Source organism: Schistocerca cancellata, chromosome 6 (genome assembly GCF_023864275.1).
Source record: "Schistocerca cancellata isolate TAMUIC-IGC-003103 chromosome 6, iqSchCanc2.1, whole genome shotgun sequence".
NCBI lineage: Eukaryota > Metazoa > Arthropoda > Insecta > Orthoptera > Acrididae > Schistocerca > Schistocerca cancellata.
In genome coordinates this window covers 564,258,568-564,277,197 of record NC_064631.1, presented here as the reverse complement: position 1 = coordinate 564,277,197, position 18,630 = coordinate 564,258,568, and the positions used below count along the sequence as shown (strand labels likewise).

The window sequence follows — 18,630 nt, the reverse complement described above, 5'->3', positions numbered from 1 at the left end:
CACATGCATCTATTGTGCTGAATGAGGCCAGGCATATCAGGCCTAATTGCTGTGGTGTGCGAGTGAGCATACGAGAACCTACGTCATAGGGATAATGCAAAAGAGCTGTTTGTGACCAGGGGGGCGTAGCAGTGTTACATATGGCGGACCTAAGGTCGGCCATAAAGGGAAACATTCATGAAAACTATTTAATTCTGTAGTAATTCAGGGAATAAAGCCACAGTAATTTTAATCTGCCATCATTCATAAATTTTCATGTAGATCCCAATAAAACTTGAATATTGATCATATCTATAATAATTTAGGATTTACTGTTTAAAGCCGGCCAGCCGCTACGGTATTTTTGTGATCTTTCCTCTGAATTGAACTGGGTGATCATGTTAGTTCCTTAGAAATACTCATGGAAGTAATGGCTTTACACAGAGCTGGTTTGAATCCTGCTTAACAAACAGAATGCAAAAGATTGAGATTGTTATGAATAATTCAAAGCATGTCGGAATAATAGAATATTTTTGTGACTGGATATAAATCACAAAGCAAGTACCACAGGGTCGAATTTTGGATCCATTCCTGTTCTGCTTTTTTATATTCACGTAACATTCAACGAGCAGAATTGGTTCTTTCTGCAGACGATATCAGTGTCATAATAAATCGCATTACACGGAAAGCAAGAGAAGAGTTAGTAAATAATATTTTCCGAAGAGTTATAGAATGTTTCTTAGAAAATGGGCTCTCCCTAACTTTTGAAAAAAAACACACTAGACTAAGCTCTGTACAACAAATACTCGTACCAACGACTGATATAGCACATGAGCAAGAGTCAGTAAATGAGGTAGAACGGTCCAATTGGCGGGTGTACATATTAATAAAAACCTGAATCGAAAGAAGCATATTACTGAGCTTTACAAACAATGAAATTCAGGTACTTTTGCTCTTCATATAATTGCTAATCATGGATAAAAACGGATCAGCCTCCTGTCATATTTCGTATATGATCTCTTAATAATGTCTTACGGAATAATTTTCTTTAGTCACTCATTACTTAGAAAGAGAGCATTGATTGCAGAAAAGGGAGCATGAGAATAATATGTTGTGTCTGACCATGGGCGTCATGTAGATAGTTCTTCAAGCAAATAGGCATTTAAACTGCGCCGCCACTATAGATATATCCGCTAATGATATTCTTAAAAAATAATGTATAACAATTTGAAGACAACAGTGATTTCTATACCTTCAAAGTGGGAGAGAAGAATTATCTTTATTACCCATTATTAAAGATGTCAATGGCCCAGAAAGGAGTTCAGTTTTCAGCAACAAATATTCTTGACCATTTTTCCAATAACATAAAATAACTGACGGATAGGAGCAAGTTTTAAATCTAGTTTTAAAATCATTATTAGTGGTCAAATATTTATACTCCATGGACGAATTTCTGTTTAAAAATTGATAGCTCAAAAAAACCTTGTTTTAAAGTGTAGGTGAATGAGTGTGACTGAAATAACGATGAGCTGATCGACGTTAACACTCACCATGTATATATATCCTGTGACTAGTTCCACATCATTTCGATAAAACAACTGTTCAAATGATCTGTGGAACATGTAACTAACTGATCCGGAGCCTGGAATATGGAGCAGTGAGTACATCATGACCTTGCACAGAAAAGTGCACAAGCGTACCGGTTTGTTGCATGCAACTCTACACGCTCTTAAACAGTGCATTATCTGCTGTGCACTGATTGTACTTGTTGTTACTGACATTCCAAAGCTTTCAATGGTTGAGGGTTATCTCCAAGATCATACGTTCCTCTTCCAAAGCTGTATTCCGACTTCTCCATCAGCTCCTTCGATCTGTGCTCAACCCGTTGAAGCACCATGTGCCAGAGGAAAGAGGTAAAAGGGAACCATTCTGGCGACGAAACTGACAGAAACAACTTTGAGTAGCTCGGATTGTTATTACCAGGTGGTAGGGAACGATCATCTTGAAAACGCTGTAGCTCATCGGCTGTTTACGTACTACTGCCATAAGGATCTATGGAAACTGGTCGAAGGACAGTGAAACTACAAGTAGACGGCATGCTGTGCCTCGTTACAGACAGTGGAGGACGGAGGCATGCCCTTTCTGTACAACAGGATATTAGTCGATCTGCCGGCCGGAGTGGCCGAGCGGTTAAAGGCGCTACAGTCTGGAACCGCACGACCGCTACGGTCGCAGGTTCGAATCCTGCCTCGGGCATGGGTGTGTGTGATGTCCTTAGGTTCGTTAGGTTTAAATAGTTCTAAGTTCTAGGGGACTTATGACCACAGCAGTTGAGTCCCATAGTGCTCAGAGCCATTTGAACCATTTGATTAGTCGATCTGCAGACAACAGTGCTGGTACAGGCATAAGCGTTTCGGAGCACTCATTTCAACTCACATTATAGTGTTGAACACGGGACTCCGTAGTAGAGAAACCCTATGATCACATATGTGTATATTAAAGGAAAGAGTAATTATTTTGAAACTGAGATTTAATTACGGATGCTGCAAGAAATAGTACGGTGAATAAGCAAAATTACTCCTGATTCGATGAAGATATAAATCTTTACCTGTTTTGTTAAAAAATTGTCATGAGATATCTTTCAGTTTACAAAAACGCTATTGAATTTAATTCCGAACTATTAACCTAACCTGAGAAATTTCTTTGTTTCTACGAACGTAAAAATTCACAGAGAAAAATATATTCATCATAGAAACAATAGAATTACCGTATTCTGGGGTAAATTCTGAGTTGCATCTGTTATGAAGTAATAAAACTACACACTGAGTGTGAAACTTAGAAGCTAATGTACGATGTGATGTAATATACAGTGGAATATAAGAAGTCAAATATGTATTTATGTGAAGCTTTTAGGGGAAAGAATAACAGTATGGAAGTCGTTCCTAATGATAGATAAATAAAAAATTGAAAGAAATCTTCGCGGTGGAGCAAAAAAAAAGATAAAAAACAAAAAAACCTGCACGCGTGTTATAACGCGTAATTCAGCAGTTCTACTCCGCAACTGAGGAACCAAATCACTCTACCATAATAGCTTCAGCACTCCGGCGCAATTTGTATCCCTCACATAACTTAATATATGAAATCAAGCACCTCACGTAATTTGTATATGTATAAGATAATACAGATGCTTAGAAATGGGCCGTGACGATGTTCTGACTTTCGAGAAAAACGCACTTGTATGCTTTCTTTTTAATTGCAACTAATGCAAATAGCATACATAGATATCGTGATATTATATTTTTTTATAATATTAGCATTCCCCCATAGATTAGGCCTTGTCATGGCGGGGTAGCTCAAATACACAGGGATCCAGACAATAAGGGAGGGAGGCATTGCTTGCTGCTTAGAGGGAATGTGAACTAGACTGTAACGTGGGATGTTCAAAGGCCATGAATGTGTTGAGCAAGACCATCAGTATCCCAGAGTAGCCTGGCGAAATATCCTGCGAAATCCACTTCGCGTCTGACTTGTTGCAAGTGGCAAAGTGGACAGACGTGCTACTGAAAATTTTCTCTTCGAAAGTAACAACCTCGATCTGTACCTTTACAGGGTATTTTTCCTCTAACACTTTAAGGAATCATCACAACAATGTACTTTGTAAGAGATTCTACCTCAGGGAATAACCAGAGTCTCACTTCTAGGATAATGAAATGGGATTCTGGGGGCTCATAACATCATGCAAAAGTTGAGTCGGAGCGCACTGAAATCTGACTAAAGCCACAAAGACGCAAAATTAAACATAAGAATGTAAGTTTTCTTGCCACCTTTAATATGAACTCCTTTCTAAAAACAGGTAAACATAAAACATTAACATATTTCCTCAAAAAGAAGAATATTATAATAACTGCATTCCAAGAGACAAAGTATACCAACGAACACCTATCTGACTTAGAAGGATTCCGAACTTTTAAAGATAAATCAGGAAAGAGTATTATGTAAAATATATCACAATTTGGTAAGGAGTCATCGTAAAGAAAAAAAGTGTTAGACTCATTAATAGAACTTCAGTCCATAAATGAAGGGGTGCGTAGTAGACAAGCCTCCTCGTGGTGCACCCCGGGCAACGTGATTATATCACGGCTAAATAGTCTACAAACTTTGCTACCAGACTATCCTTTGGGATCTCCTGGTAATTCAAACATGCAACTAAGCGACCAAACGAACGATTCGTTTGGGAACCATCCAACTAGAAGATTGGGACCATCAGTCCGGATCTGCCAGCTAAATATTGAGGGAATTAGCCGATCCAAATCTGAATATCTTTCAAAGTTTCTATTGGACAATAGCATCGATGTGGTACTCCTTCAGGAAACACATACCGACTCGCAGGAAGACTTACAAAGAAGAGGACGTATTCAAGGCTTCCAACAAATAGGCGCAACATATCATCACGCCTATGGCACCGCCACATATGCCCGATCCGATATTGAACATGCACACCTGCTGTCCACAAGCACAGAAAACAACATCCATGTTGTTGATATAAAAGTAGACAACATAAGACTTATAAATGTCTACAAACCACCAAACCAAATCTGGCCAAGTATTGTACTACCCGCACATGAACACCCAACGATATATGCCGGTGATTTTAATAGCCATCATGAAATGTGGCGATACATCCAAAATAATGAACACGGAGAAGCGCTGGTGGAATGGGCCGACGAGAACAATCTACACCTTATATTCGATGCCAAGAAGAGGGGCACATTCCACTCGGCCGCAGGGACTACAATCCGGACCTCTGCTTTGTAACTACCGATAACGAGGGAAAACCAGTGCCTATACATAGAAGGGTTGCCACAGATTTCCCACACAGCCAACATAGGCTTGTTAGTTTAGACATCGGTGTCACTATACCCCTGATACGGTCCTTCCCTCGACCTAGATGGAATTTCCAAAAAGCCGACTGGGAGAAGTATTCAGCGGACCTTGATAAATGCATCCGGTTTATACCGTCACTACCTAAATGCTACGATCGTTTCAGGAAAGCTATAATTACTACAGCTAAAAAACACATTCCTAGGGGGTTTCGAAAAGAATACATCCCAGGATGGGATGCAAAATGCCATCAGCTATATGAGGATTTTACTAGTAGTGGTGACCAAGAAATAGCTGATGACCTCCTCCACAATCTAGATTCCGCAAGAAAACAACGATGGACTGAAGCAACTGAAAGAATGAATTTCACTCAATCAAGCAGGAAGGCATGGAGTTTGTTACGTAAACTCGGAGGTACGACAAGACCAGCCCAGAAAAATCCAACCATAACACCAGAGAAAATTGCAAATAACATTGCCGAAATGTCAAGAGCTCCGAGAGACAAACCACATACCAGGATGATTAAGCGCGAACTCAGAACACTAAAAAAGAATACTCCAAATATATCAGAGCTTTCCAGACCATTCACTGAGGATGATGTCATTACTGCCCTCAAGGATATGAAACCTGGCAAAGCCCCAGGTTTTGACATCATACATCCAGAATTTCTAACCTACGCTGGAAAGAACGTAGTCAAATGGCTGGCAAATTTCTTTTCGAACATTTTGACTACAAACCATCTCCCTAGAGAATTCAAAAGGCAAGAATAATAGCTTTGCTGAAACCAGGGAAACCAGCAGACCAACCGCTAAGCTACAGACCAATAGCACTTCTTAGCTGTACATACGAACTTCTCGAACGACTTGTCCATAATCGAATTACCGGCATCATTGTGGAGAACTTACCTATAGAACAGGCAGGCTTCAGACCTGGCCGTAGTTGCTGTGACCAAGTTCTGGCATTAACATCCTACATAGAGGCTGGCTTTCAACAGAAATTGAAAACAAGTGCTGTATTTCTAGACTTAACATCTGCATATGATACTGTTTGGAGAGATGGAATAATTTACAAACTCTTAAGAGTGATTCCTTGCCAGATTTTAACATCCTTAATACATAATATGCTGAGCAACAGAACCTTCCAGGTCACCCTAAACGGAAAGACAAGCAAAACAAAACTTATTAACAACGGGCTTCCGCAAGGCTCCGTATTGGCCCCTCTTCTGTTTAACCTCTATATAGCAGATCTCCCAAACACAAAGTCAAGAAAATTTTGTTATGCGGATGACATAGCACTGGCTACCAGAGACAAGTATCTCTTCAATACAGAGGAAGTCCTTAATAATGACGTCGAAATACTATACAATTATTTCAAGAAATGGAGACTCAAGCCAAACCCTAACAAAACTGAAGTATCTACATTCCATCTTAATAACAAAATGGCAAATGAAATTATTAACATAAAACTCGGAAACATCAACCTCAAACATAATAAGTTTCCAAAGTACTTAGATATAACATGGATCGCACTCTTTCTTACCGAAAACATCTGGAGAACACCACTGCAAAAATTGGAACACGGAATAACATCATTCAAAAACTTAGCGGCACTACTTGGGTTCAAATGGCTCTGAGCACTATGGGACTCAACTGCTGTGGTCATAAGTCCCCTAGAACTTAGAACTACTTAAACCTAACTAACCTAAAGACATCACACACATCCATGCCCGAGGCAGGATTCGAACCTGCGACCGTAGTGGTCGTGCGGTTCCAGACTGTAGCGCCTTTAACCGCTCGGCCACTCTGGCCGGCGGTACTACTTGGGGAGCTAACGCAAAAACATTACGCACCTCATCTATCGCCTTAGTGTTCTCTGTGGCTGAGTACTGCGCTCCAGTCTGGATTAATAGCTGTCACACCAAACTTATTGACAGGCAATTAAATAACACAATGAGGATGATTTGTGGAACCGTTAAATCAACGCCCACGTACTGGCTACCGATGCTATGTAATATCCTGCTCCCGGACCTGCGTAGAAAAGCGGCCCTACTGCATGAATTCAGAAAGATTGAGACAAAACCACAATTACCAATTAAAGAAGAATTCTCACAACTGCGACACACTCGATTGAAATCAAGAAAGCCACCCATACGCACAGCTGAGCAGCTTCAAAATAATAACTATGACCACATGAAAGAATGGAGACTAGATTGGAACCAAAAGACAAATGACCAACTACAGACCTGGTTTGAGAGCTATAACTGCAACATCTCTGGAATGGAACTAACACGGAAAAAATGGTCCGCATTAAATCGAATACGTACTGGACATGGCAGGTGTGCGGATTCACTACACAAATGGGGAAGAGCGGTGTCACCAGAATGCGACTGCGGTGCCCCTAGACAGACGATCCAACACATCCATGGTGAATGCTCCTTGCGAGCATATGCAGGGAACTGGTCCGACTTCCTGGAGGCATCCCCATCGGCGCTAGAATGGATCTCAAACCTCGATATAACCTTTTAACTGACCAATATAAACGTAAATTATATTCATGATTGTTATAAGATTTTAATGTCTAACACTTGATGTATTAATGTTGCATGTATAGCCATACGCTAAATAAAAAATAAATAAAGTCCATAAGTGAAAGCTTTCCACATTACACTTTAAGTCAACAAACACTACCGTAAACACACATTTGCCAATAAATTAAAGGAAAAAAAGAGTACAAGAAGTGCTAACACAAGAATTTTGGCAAATAATTGGCTGCATGTTAAACAGAATTCCATCAAGAAATTATATTACTTGGAGGAACAACGTGACAGGTGCATAGTAGGAACATGTCCTGCAATGAAAGAACTAAGACATATGGAAAACAACTTACTAGCCTATATGGATGACGTGGTCTACTTCTAATGTATGCGGTATTCAAGAAGTTTCCTCGGAAGGAAACTACATGTGTATCACCAAATCCACTCTGGAATGTAAATAATATTGAAGTCGTTAAAAATGCTGTTTGCAGTCAGAATATTGTATCTAGATAATGAAGATATAAATTAGATGCATAATTAAAAAGGACCCAGTACCTGCCTAAAAAATACGGCGCAATCAACTTACCTAAAGAAGTAAATTATAAAGCACTACTAAGAAAAATGTGTCTGAACCGTGGGAACAATTCCAAAAACACAAAACAGAAGCAGTAGAAGATACCATCCTCCTGAAAAATAAGCACTTGCACGCCTGGTGGAATGATGACTGTGATGATCTATTATTTAAAAGACAGAGAGCCTGGAACACTGGAATGCAAATAAAAATGAGGAGCCTTTATAGAAGCCAGAAAAACAACGTCAAAAGCTCTTTAGATGGTCAGACCACAACATATGAAAAATCAGTTGACATCTAAAGAATGTAAGTTTAAACAAAACAACGAAATGAACTTCTGCAGAGCGTTCCAAACCACCTTAAGAAAAAGACACCTACAAGCTTACAGTTTAATGATCCAAAACTGCATAAAATAACAACGAAAGCTGTAAAATATTTGTAGAATGTTTCTATCACTTACACATCTGCTTTCCACCACCAGAAAATTTTAACTTTGTCAACACAACATCAAGAGATCCAGACCAGAAGCCACTAATATTTGAAGAAATTAAAGAAATCACGGCGCAAGTTGAGCACCAGGGGAAGAGACTTGACAAACAAACAGCCAGCAAAATGGACATCTGCCCTAAGACATACCCTACATATAAAGGTAGGTAAAACACATCCTAACAATTAAAGGAATATACCTCTTGCCACTGGTTTACAGAATTTTGTAGAAAGGCCCTTCTAAGCAGAGTTAAAAGGGTATCATTGAGGTTCAGGAAGAGGGGGTCTTGCGTAGAAAAAGTCATAAACGTAAAGCACATCATAGAAACTGGGACAATTTGATTCTTGAAATACGTGATAGCATTTGTAGATTTTAAAAAGGCGTTCGATTCTGTTAATAGAAATACATAATTAAACATCATAAGAGTGTTTTGACTAGAAAACCACAGAAATAATTAAATCAACTGTAACCGACACAACATGAAAAGTAGAGTTTATGGGAGAATTGTCAGAAAATTTGTCAATGAAATGAGGTATAAGAAAAGGAAATGGCTTTTACCCCTACTGTGCAATTGAAAAACTGATTTCATAATGGAGGAAGGTTTTGATATTAAGGGTATACAAACAAGAACAAAGCCAATGAAGATCACTGTAGACTGTCTAGCACACGTAGATAGTAAGGCTCTTATTGCAGATTCACTTGAAAGTGCACAAGAAAAAAAATTACAGAACTACAACATAATGCAGCAAACGTAGGATTACAGCTATCGTTTCAAGAAACTCAATTTATGACAAACGTCATGAACGCGTCCTAACAGCTTGAAACAGACGACAGCAAAATTTTTAAAGTAGACTTATTTAAATATATGGAAGAATGGATACAAAAAATATGATGGAAAAGATAACAGTAGAGATTAGAATATTCGTACTACAAATGGGGAGGCCCTTTCAAATAACAAGAAACAAAAGTATTAACAAGCCTTACTTCTGGAACACAAAACTGAAACACTGTGAATCTGTCGTCAGCCCTAAAACACTCTGTGCAGTGGGACACTGAAAACTATGGGAGAGATCGCAAAGATATAAAAGTTAAAAAAAAAGACTCCTAATAAAAATATAAGAGCCCTAAAGCAGCAGTGATTCAAAATCCGGAATAAGATGATATACAGAACTATATGTGAAAGGTGAGAAGTGAACAAACGTAACGAGAAAAAGGAAATTAAAATTCTGTGAAAACGAATGTTGACCAATAATGAGAGAATAATCAAACAAATCTTTGACTTAGCAAACAATCGCAAAATCCAAAACTACATGGTTGAGAATTGTATGAAGAGATATTGAATATGCGAAAGAAGAAAATAAGAAACAGAACATAACTGCAGAACCAAATCAAGAACTGGAAGAAATGAGGGAATGAACAACATTCTCGAAGAATGAAGAAAGTGTGGTCCTAAGGAAACTTCAGCTGAAACAAGAAAACTGAACCGATGTTGATTTATCGTACCCTCTAAGAGGGTTGCTAAAGAAACAAAACCGCATCCTGTGATGTTAGACTTAGGCAAAGAAATAGTTACCTGCGATATTTTCAGCTTTGCTGAGGCTCCATGTTGCTGCCTGTGCCGAATATGCAGCCCATAATCGCTCCGCATTGTTTTCCGTCGCCCTTCATTTCCGAACTTGTTTTAAATTTTAAATTTATCGCGTATTTGGCAAGTCTCTTTTTTGTAACATTGAAAGGCAAATTAAAATATTTATCAGAAATTATTAGCTGGTCTAGACCTTATTGGCTGTAACTTTCTTTGCTTTGCTGTAATCTAAACACAGATAATTTCATTGCGAATCGATACGCATAAAACCTCTTTTTTCCTCGTATCACACTATACATGAACATTAACTTAATATCTGGAGTAGAAATATGTAACAAACTGTGAAACTCCAAATCACGATCCGACACTCAATGAACTCGTCCATTATATTACTGAACACAGACTTCAATTCTCAGAATTAACTCAAATCTATTAACAGGTGGCGGGGAAATATACCATGCACGACATCATCTGTAGTTTTTTGTTTTTTATCGGTCGTATCTGTGGCTCGGCTAAAAGAAGCTGCCTAAATTAAAAACGGAAGAATTGGCCATGATATATTATCTGTCAAACGTGAAGTATTTTAACATGTCATAAAATAAATGTATGGAACTCACCAGACACAGCTTTGTCTAGGTAGGACATCTCTGTTATGGCGTCGTACGTGATGTTGCCGTCGTGTCGCATCAGCACAGAATCTATCTCCTGCTGCAGCTCGTTTTGTATATCCTCGTGCAGCGCCAGTTCGTATAGGCTGCAGCTAATTGTGGTACTCGAAGTCTCGAAGCCAGCGGCGTAGAACCCAAAAGACTCTGCCGCCAGGTCTTCAAGTGCGAAATCTGCGGTTGGATTGGATTATTTTGACGTTAGCAACCCAGAAGAAACAACGACAGTTTGGTGACCCTACAAAATATCTTAATGAAATGACGTAATATTTCCTTGGAGTCCCCAGCCTGCGTAAGGAGATTATCTCACTTTCTTCGCTGACAATCTCGGATTTCAATACCATCCATTTCTCGGAAGCGATGTAGAGATTGTTATATTTTGTCAGTGATAATTGGTAACATTCAACCATTTTGATCAAAGTCAACACGAATCAATAATTCGTTTTGGGAGACAATGTTCTATCGATCAGGTGGCGAAAACTCAACACATATTTAAAAGTATTAAAACGGTGACAACATACCTATGACGTTCGTGACATAAAATGAAATAAAAGCACAGTGGGTGAACGTCCTACCCTTGGAATCGTCCATTTATGTCCTTAACCGCCCCATGACGCTCCGCAACCACCCACCAGGTCCTGTCCTCTTCATCTGTGGGCACCAAGACTCTTCACTTGTCGTTTCTGGTGGTGTCCACGGGTACCTGTGAGCTGCTACGCCCGACCCAACACTCGGTGCGCAGTAGTGGGACACCGAAGGTGACAAGCGACTGATCATAACTGGGTACAGAAGTCCATATATCACTAGGTTACCTCCCAAACGTGCTCAATAAGAAGCGGCCAGCGTCTACATCTATTAGACTCCGCAAAACACTGTACGGTATATCGTAGGGAATGCATAATGTACTAATATCATCGGTGCGCGGGATTAGCCGAGCGGTCTGAGGCGCTGCAGTCATGGACTGTGCGGCTGGTCTCGGCGGAGGTTCGAGTCCTCCCTCGGGCATGGGTGTGTGTGTTTGTCCTTAGGATAATTTAGGTTAAGTAGTGTGTACGCTTAGGGACTGATGACCTTAACAGTTAAGTCCCATAAGATTTCACACACGCACACACACACACACACACACACACACACACACACACACAAATATCATATGTCATTTCGCCCAACCGCCATCTCTTCACGTCTCTCTCTCACACACACACGGATGGTATGCGGGGAAAAAGCCCGTTGTCAGTCCTCTGAATGAGCCCGAATTCCTCTGATTTGAGCGTTGCGTTATGTGGTACTATGCGGTGCAATCTCTGACATTCCAAGTTTAGTGAGTAAGGCTATCCGCGATGAACAACGTTTCTCTTGCAGCCCCTCTCGCAAGAAATGTTCGTGATCACGGACGTTTAGAACCTCTCGAAAATATGCTTAGAGTGTAAGCCGCTCATCCCAAAAACAATGATATGAGCCATTAGCATTCTCAGCTGCGCGTCTTTGCACGAGAGACTTTTGAATTATCACCTGTTAAACGTCCTGTAGAGGAACTTTGGTAACACGAAGAAAGAAAATATCTTTTTCGATGAAATCGTTTCCTGTTTTGGCCGTTAAAACGTTATTTATTTCAACTACAATTTCGATACGTTGTAATTTTGGAGCGTTGTCGGACGTTGTAACCCACTTAGCAACATAAAGCTGTGCCGCGCTGTCTAAGAGCATTTGCATGACGTGTTGTGAATTTATCACCTGTTCGAGATGTCTCTGCCGCTTTTGTGATCCAGTTACTTACCTACCGCATGAAATTTAAACTTCAGTGTTTACACCATTATTTCATCAGCTCTGCAGAGGATATGGTATATGGAACAGCTGATAAATTCACAGCACCTCATGCAACAGCTCTTACACAGCGTATCACGACTTTGTATTACCAAGTGGGTTACAACATCCCAAAATGCTTGCAAATGACAACATATCGAAAGTGCAATAGCAATAAATAATGTTTTAACAGCTAAAAGCGGAACTTATTTCATTTAAAAATTTCACAAAAGCTATGGACCGAGTTACCACCAAACTAAACAAAATATTGATGTAATATTACCAAAGTACAAGTACTTTGCATCGACAAGAATAATACTGCTGGAATTGCACGGTGGAAAAGTTTCTCCCTAGGCCTGTCGACGATGAAAAGACTCCATTGTGGTGTGAGACTGTGTGGTCATATTCTGCAACATCAGATGCGTGGGTTGCCGTTGGTAAAGCACATTGTGTTAATTCTAGACTTAGACGTCCTGCTGATGTGTTATGAGCGTGGATTAAAGGTGGAGGAGCTATTACTGAGTTTAGTTTAATGTATGCTGGTACTTTATACACAATGGTGAGCGAAAGCATTATGACATTATGGCCATTGCCCATCGTGAGTTTGAATGCCACCTGGTGATGCTGAGGGTACGTGACGCTGTAAGGGAAGAACGCAAGCGGAAGAGAGACAAATGAGCAGTCATTATAGCGAAGATATGGACTGCAAATGCGGAAATCCATTGATACAAGCGGTTTTGAAATAGGGCACATTGTTATGGCCCTGTGGCTGGAAACGAGAATCTCTGAAACGGCGAAGCAGGTAACCTGTATGGGTACTACTGTTGTGAGCACCTATGGAAAGTGGTTGAAGGAATGGTGGAAAAGCCTTATGGTACTAGACGTCCATGTCTCACCACAAAACATGAGGCTGAGGATCCCCCACTGTGGAATCCAGGCTAGACGGCGATCACTGGCGGATCCGACGACAGAGAACAATGCTGGTATAGGCACAAGTATTTTGCTGTTCACAGTTCAAAGGCCATTGTTGAACATGGAGCTCACACGACCCTTACGTCTTCCTGTGTAACAACATTGTCAGTTACTATTGCATTGGTCACAGCATCACTGAATTTTCACAATGGATCAATAGAAACGTGTCGCCTGTCGAATGATTTTTTGTTACACCATGTCGATGGTTCGGTCCTTAGAGGCCGTAGTCCAAGCGAATGGCTGCTTGAAAAGTGCTCCGCATCACAGTGCAGAATTATGCTGTAGGGTACACTGGGTTGGGATTCCGTGGGATCTGTGGTAGTACACGAAGACAGCGCGACAGCCGTGAACTACGTAAACATATTGCGGACCATCTGCATCCCTTCATGGTTGAAACCTTCTCTGATGGTGGTGACATCTTCCAGCAGGATAACTCTCCGGGACACAATTACAGAATCGTGCTGCAGTGCTTTGAGGAGCACGATAGTGAACTCATATTGACGCCTTAGCCAGCAGATGTTCCTGATCTGTACTGACTGTAACACGTATCTGACGCCAGCTGCCTGCCCACAAACCACTATCCCGCAATTTTCGGGAATTTTGTGGCTTGTGAGCAGAAATTTGGTGCCACGTGCTTCTGGAAACCTATCAAGGCCTTGTAGAATCCAGTCCAAGCAGAATCGCTGCTGTACTGTGTTTGAAAAGTGAACCAACACGGTATTAAACAGGTGCTCATAATATCCCGGCTCGTCGCTGAGCTCATTTTTAAAATAAAGACGGTCCTACGAAACAATACCCCAATTGCTACATTTTCCCTCTGCTTCCAATAGTTATGCTGTCTGAAAAATAATTTTTTTCTTCTGGTCTGATTGTTTCACACAGCTACTCAGCCTCCAAAGTGCAGATGTGGGGTTTCAGTGAAGTGGTCAAAGCAAAGTGAAACAGAACAATATGTACATCTAACAGAATCCACATTTTCATGTTCGACATTATTTCGGCATTCAAGCAGTCCAATATCAAACGTCACACTAATTACACTCTCAGACGATAACAACGGTATGCCAGTGTTATAATTTGTCTTTCGACACGCGTATTGTCACACCGGCCGGTATTTCGGTGAAGAAAGTGGATTCTGTAGAGCAGAGAGTGAAGTCTAATAATGAAATGACGTGGTGTAACTTTATTTGTAGTTTTCCACAGTTCAGTCTTACAAAATCAACGATTCTTCTCATGTCGAGCTTATACTGCTAAAGAAGTAGCAATTGCGAGGCTTGTAGTATTTTGTTGTTTTCGATGTGTTCTTGGTAATACTACATCGAATTTTGTTTCTTTGCGGTGCCAAATTTCCTTTCTTAGACCGTGAATGGGTGACCAAATGTCTCTCATGGTAAGACACGCATTTTGCTAGAGAACGGCTCATATCACTGTTTTTTCAGTGAACGATTTTCATTCTAAGCACAGTTTCGTGCGGTTCTGTGTGCTGGATGCCCCTCACTTCTCTTGCCAAGGCAGTTTGTAGAGTGATGCAGTGTCACTCGCTCGCTGACTAAAGAAACCCTTGACGAATCGAATAGGTTTTCTTTGAATCAAAAATTGTTCAAATGGCTCTGAGCACTATGGGACTTAACATCTGTGGTCATCACTCCCCTAGAACTTAGAACTACTTAAACCGAACTAACCTAAGGACATCACACACATCCATGCCCGAGACAGGATTCGAACCTGCGACCGTAGCGGTCACGCGGTTCCAGACTGAAGCGCCTAGAACCGCACGGCCATTCCGGCCGGCTTTCTTTGAATCGTTTCTATCTCTTTCGCTATGCGACTTGGTAAGAGTCCATTACAGATAAACAATACTCGAGAGTTGGTCCTTCGAGCCGTTTGCCAGCGACGTCTTTTGTGGGTGAATTTCACTTCCTCGGGTTGTGTCCCACCGAAATCTGATCCCGGCGTATGCCTTCCACCAAGCTAGACTTACGTGGCAGATCCAACTTAAATCAGTCTCAAGACATATTCATAAATACTTGAAAGTCGTGAGTCACTGCATTGATGAATCGCTGATTTCGTAGTCAAACCACATCGGATAATTCTATCTCTTTTATGCAAATTGCACAACATAACAGTTATCTGCCAATATTTGCACCAGGCACTGTTACAGTGCAAGTCTATCTGCATATGGTTACAAATTTAAGACAGTGTCACAGCTATGATTCTTCAAATAGCCTCATAGAACTATAGATGGTGTACCAAACATCATTTAGGCGTATGCGTATTGTGGACGTTACTTGCTCTATCACACTGTATTGTTGTACGCCCGACGACACCCCCGTTTCTGACGCTGCTTCTCCATTAACAAAGGCGTACTTTTTGCTACGAAATATTCAGTTCAATCATAAACACATTATTATATTTTATTGGTATGTATCTTGTTTACTATGCGACAGTGTGGAACTTTACCAAAGGCGTTCTTTGAGCCAATCTGAGCTCCGCTTTCTATTAGAGTCCGCCCAGCACACAGTCACCAATTTTCGTGTCCAGTGCTCTGTGTGAATTCATTCGGCTGTTCGGAAACGGAGGCCGACATTGTCCGCCAGCCGGTTTAGCCAGAATCGAGATAAACGCCCTGCAATGGGTCTCAAACGATTTAAACAAATTATTCGGTAAAAAAATCATTTTTGCATTACTTACAGCTTTGTACGTCAGCTTCAGGATGACGTGCCCATCATTTTGTTTAAGGTCATAGTTATTGTGATATCTGCACTTCATTAAGACACTACTCGAAATTAAAAAAAGTTTGAAATGAAAAATAGAGGTCGCTATGGCTTCGTGTTTGGTGCATATTACATAGCATATTGCTGCATATGAAACTCAGCTAACGTACTGGATTTTTCTTTATACTTGAGTGGAGTTCTTATCTGTCACCAGTCTCGAGAAAATTGATCTGATGTAGCACATTTATTTACGACTTCGCGGGCCAGTCGTAAAAACAGAATGAAATATCCACAACATTTCTCATATTTCATAAACGGTTTGAGATATCGAAAAGAGATTTTGGCAAATAATAAGGCACAAAGAGGAGAGTATTTTGCCACATGACTATTACACAAGACTTCATTCTAAAAAATGGCTCTGAGCACTATGGGACTCAACATCTTAGGTCATAAGTCCCCTAGAACTTAGAACTACTTAAACCTAACTAACCTAAGGACATCACACACACCCATGCCCGAGGCAGGATTCGAACCTGCGACCGTAGCAGTCCCGCGGTTCCGGACTGCAGCGCCAGAACCGCTAGACCACCGCGGCCGGCAAAGAAGCAAATTCTAACATGGAAATAGTAGAAATACAGGCTTTACTCAAAATTCACCACTCGTGACGCTTCTCTGCAAGTTACAAATTGTTAACGAGCCAAGTGAAAACAAATCGCAGCTTTTCTTGCATTTTTCAGAGTGATTCTTTTCAGGTAGTAACCAAAGCAGAAGTGTCAGTAGATGTTTTTGAATGGTTACCATACAAGTGTGGATGTGGACGGGCTCCGCTTAGTATTTAGAAAAAAAAGAACAGCATAGGCTTCAGCTTAGAATGGCACTTCCCCTCCAGCGCTCAATATTTTGTCTGCAACCCTGCCTGCAACCCGAACCACTAAAGCTCTCGCCACATGTGCCTTGCCGATTGCCCATCTAGCGGCCACGTTATTTCCCGCCCTCTCTGCCATCTGGTTGGTTCAAATGCCTCTGAGCATTATGGGACTTAACTGCTAAGGTCATCAGTCCCCTAGAACTTAGAACTACTTAAACCTAACTAAGGACATTATAAATATTCATGCCCGAGGCAGGATTCGAACGTGCGACCGTAGCAGCAGCACGGTTGCGGACTGAAGCGCCTAGAACCGCACGGCCACAACGCGGCCGGCTCTGCCATCTGGATGCTGGCTTCCATTTGATCAGTGCTTGGATAAATCACGTCGCTTCGTACAGCTGAGTCAGTTAATTTAGCAGGCTACACGAGCACTCTTACGTTCATGTGAACTCTAAGTAAGCTTTACAATGTACCAACTGTCTGAATAGTTCACCAGTAATATTAGCTGAAGTTTTGGTGGGTAACACCTAGTCATTCGTCTGGCCTTAAAATGATGAGGAGGTTGTGTTGTTGCTGCGGTCTTCAGTTTGAAGAGTGGTCTGATACAACTATGCATGACAGTCGTCCCTGTACAAGCCTCTTCGTCTATGCGTAACTACAGAAACCAACGTCCATTTGAACTGGCTTACTGTTGTGAGCCTGGCTGTCTCCCTAGGCCTGTAACTCCACCTCCCCTCCGCCCCACCCACAATTGACGACTTCGTCATGCTTCCGGATGCATCTCATCAGCGAATCCCTTCTTTAAAAAAAGTTGTACCATGAATTTCTCTTCTCCCCGCGTTGATTCAGTACCTCCTAGTTAACTATCATGTTCTCAGCACTCTCCTGTAGCATCACGTTTCAAAAGCTTCTATTCTTTTCTGGTCAGAACTGTTTACCGTTCACATTTCACTTCCGCACAAAGGTACGTTTCAAAGAAAGGACTGCTTCACACTTAAATTTTATTTTCGGTACTAACAAATTTCTCTTTGTCACAAACACTTTTGTTGCTATCGTCAGCCTGCGTGTTATATCCTCTCTGCTTCGACGATAGTGCGTAATCATGTTCTCAAAAGGACTAAACCAGTTTACTAACCCAATTTTAGTGCCGCTTTGCATAAACTACACTACTGGCCATTAAAATTGCTACACCACGAAGATGACGTGCTACAGACGCGAAATTTAACCGAGAGAAAGAAGATGCTGTGATATGCAAATGATTAGCTTTTCAGAGCATTCACACAAGGTTGGCACCGGTGGCGACACCTGCAACGTGCTGACATGAGGAAAGTTTCCAACCGATGTCTCATACACAAACAGCAGTTGACTACCGTTGCCTGGTGAAACATTGTTATGATGCTTCGTGTAAGGAGGAGAAATGCGTACCATCACGTTTCCGACTTGATAAAGGTCAGATTGTAGCCTATCGCGATTACGGTTTATCGTATCGCGACATTGCTGCTCGCGTTGGTCGAGATCCAATGACTGTTAGCAGAATATGGAATCGGTGGGTTCAGGAGGGTAATACGGAACGCC

The 18,630-nt window shown here is 41.1% G+C and overlaps 1 protein-coding gene across 1 annotated transcript in view; it reads right to left on the bottom strand.

Annotated features, from left to right (window-relative positions):
- The window catches only part of LOC126191380 (cytochrome P450 6k1-like), a 137,433-nt gene that overhangs the window by 10,210 nt on the left and 108,593 nt on the right, over positions 1-18,630 (bottom strand). The window contains exon 6 of the mRNA XM_049932232.1: positions 10,654-10,875. Within this exon, the coding sequence (XP_049788189.1) occupies positions 10,654-10,875 (222 nt within the window). The remainder of the gene's footprint in view (positions 1-10,653; positions 10,876-18,630) is intronic.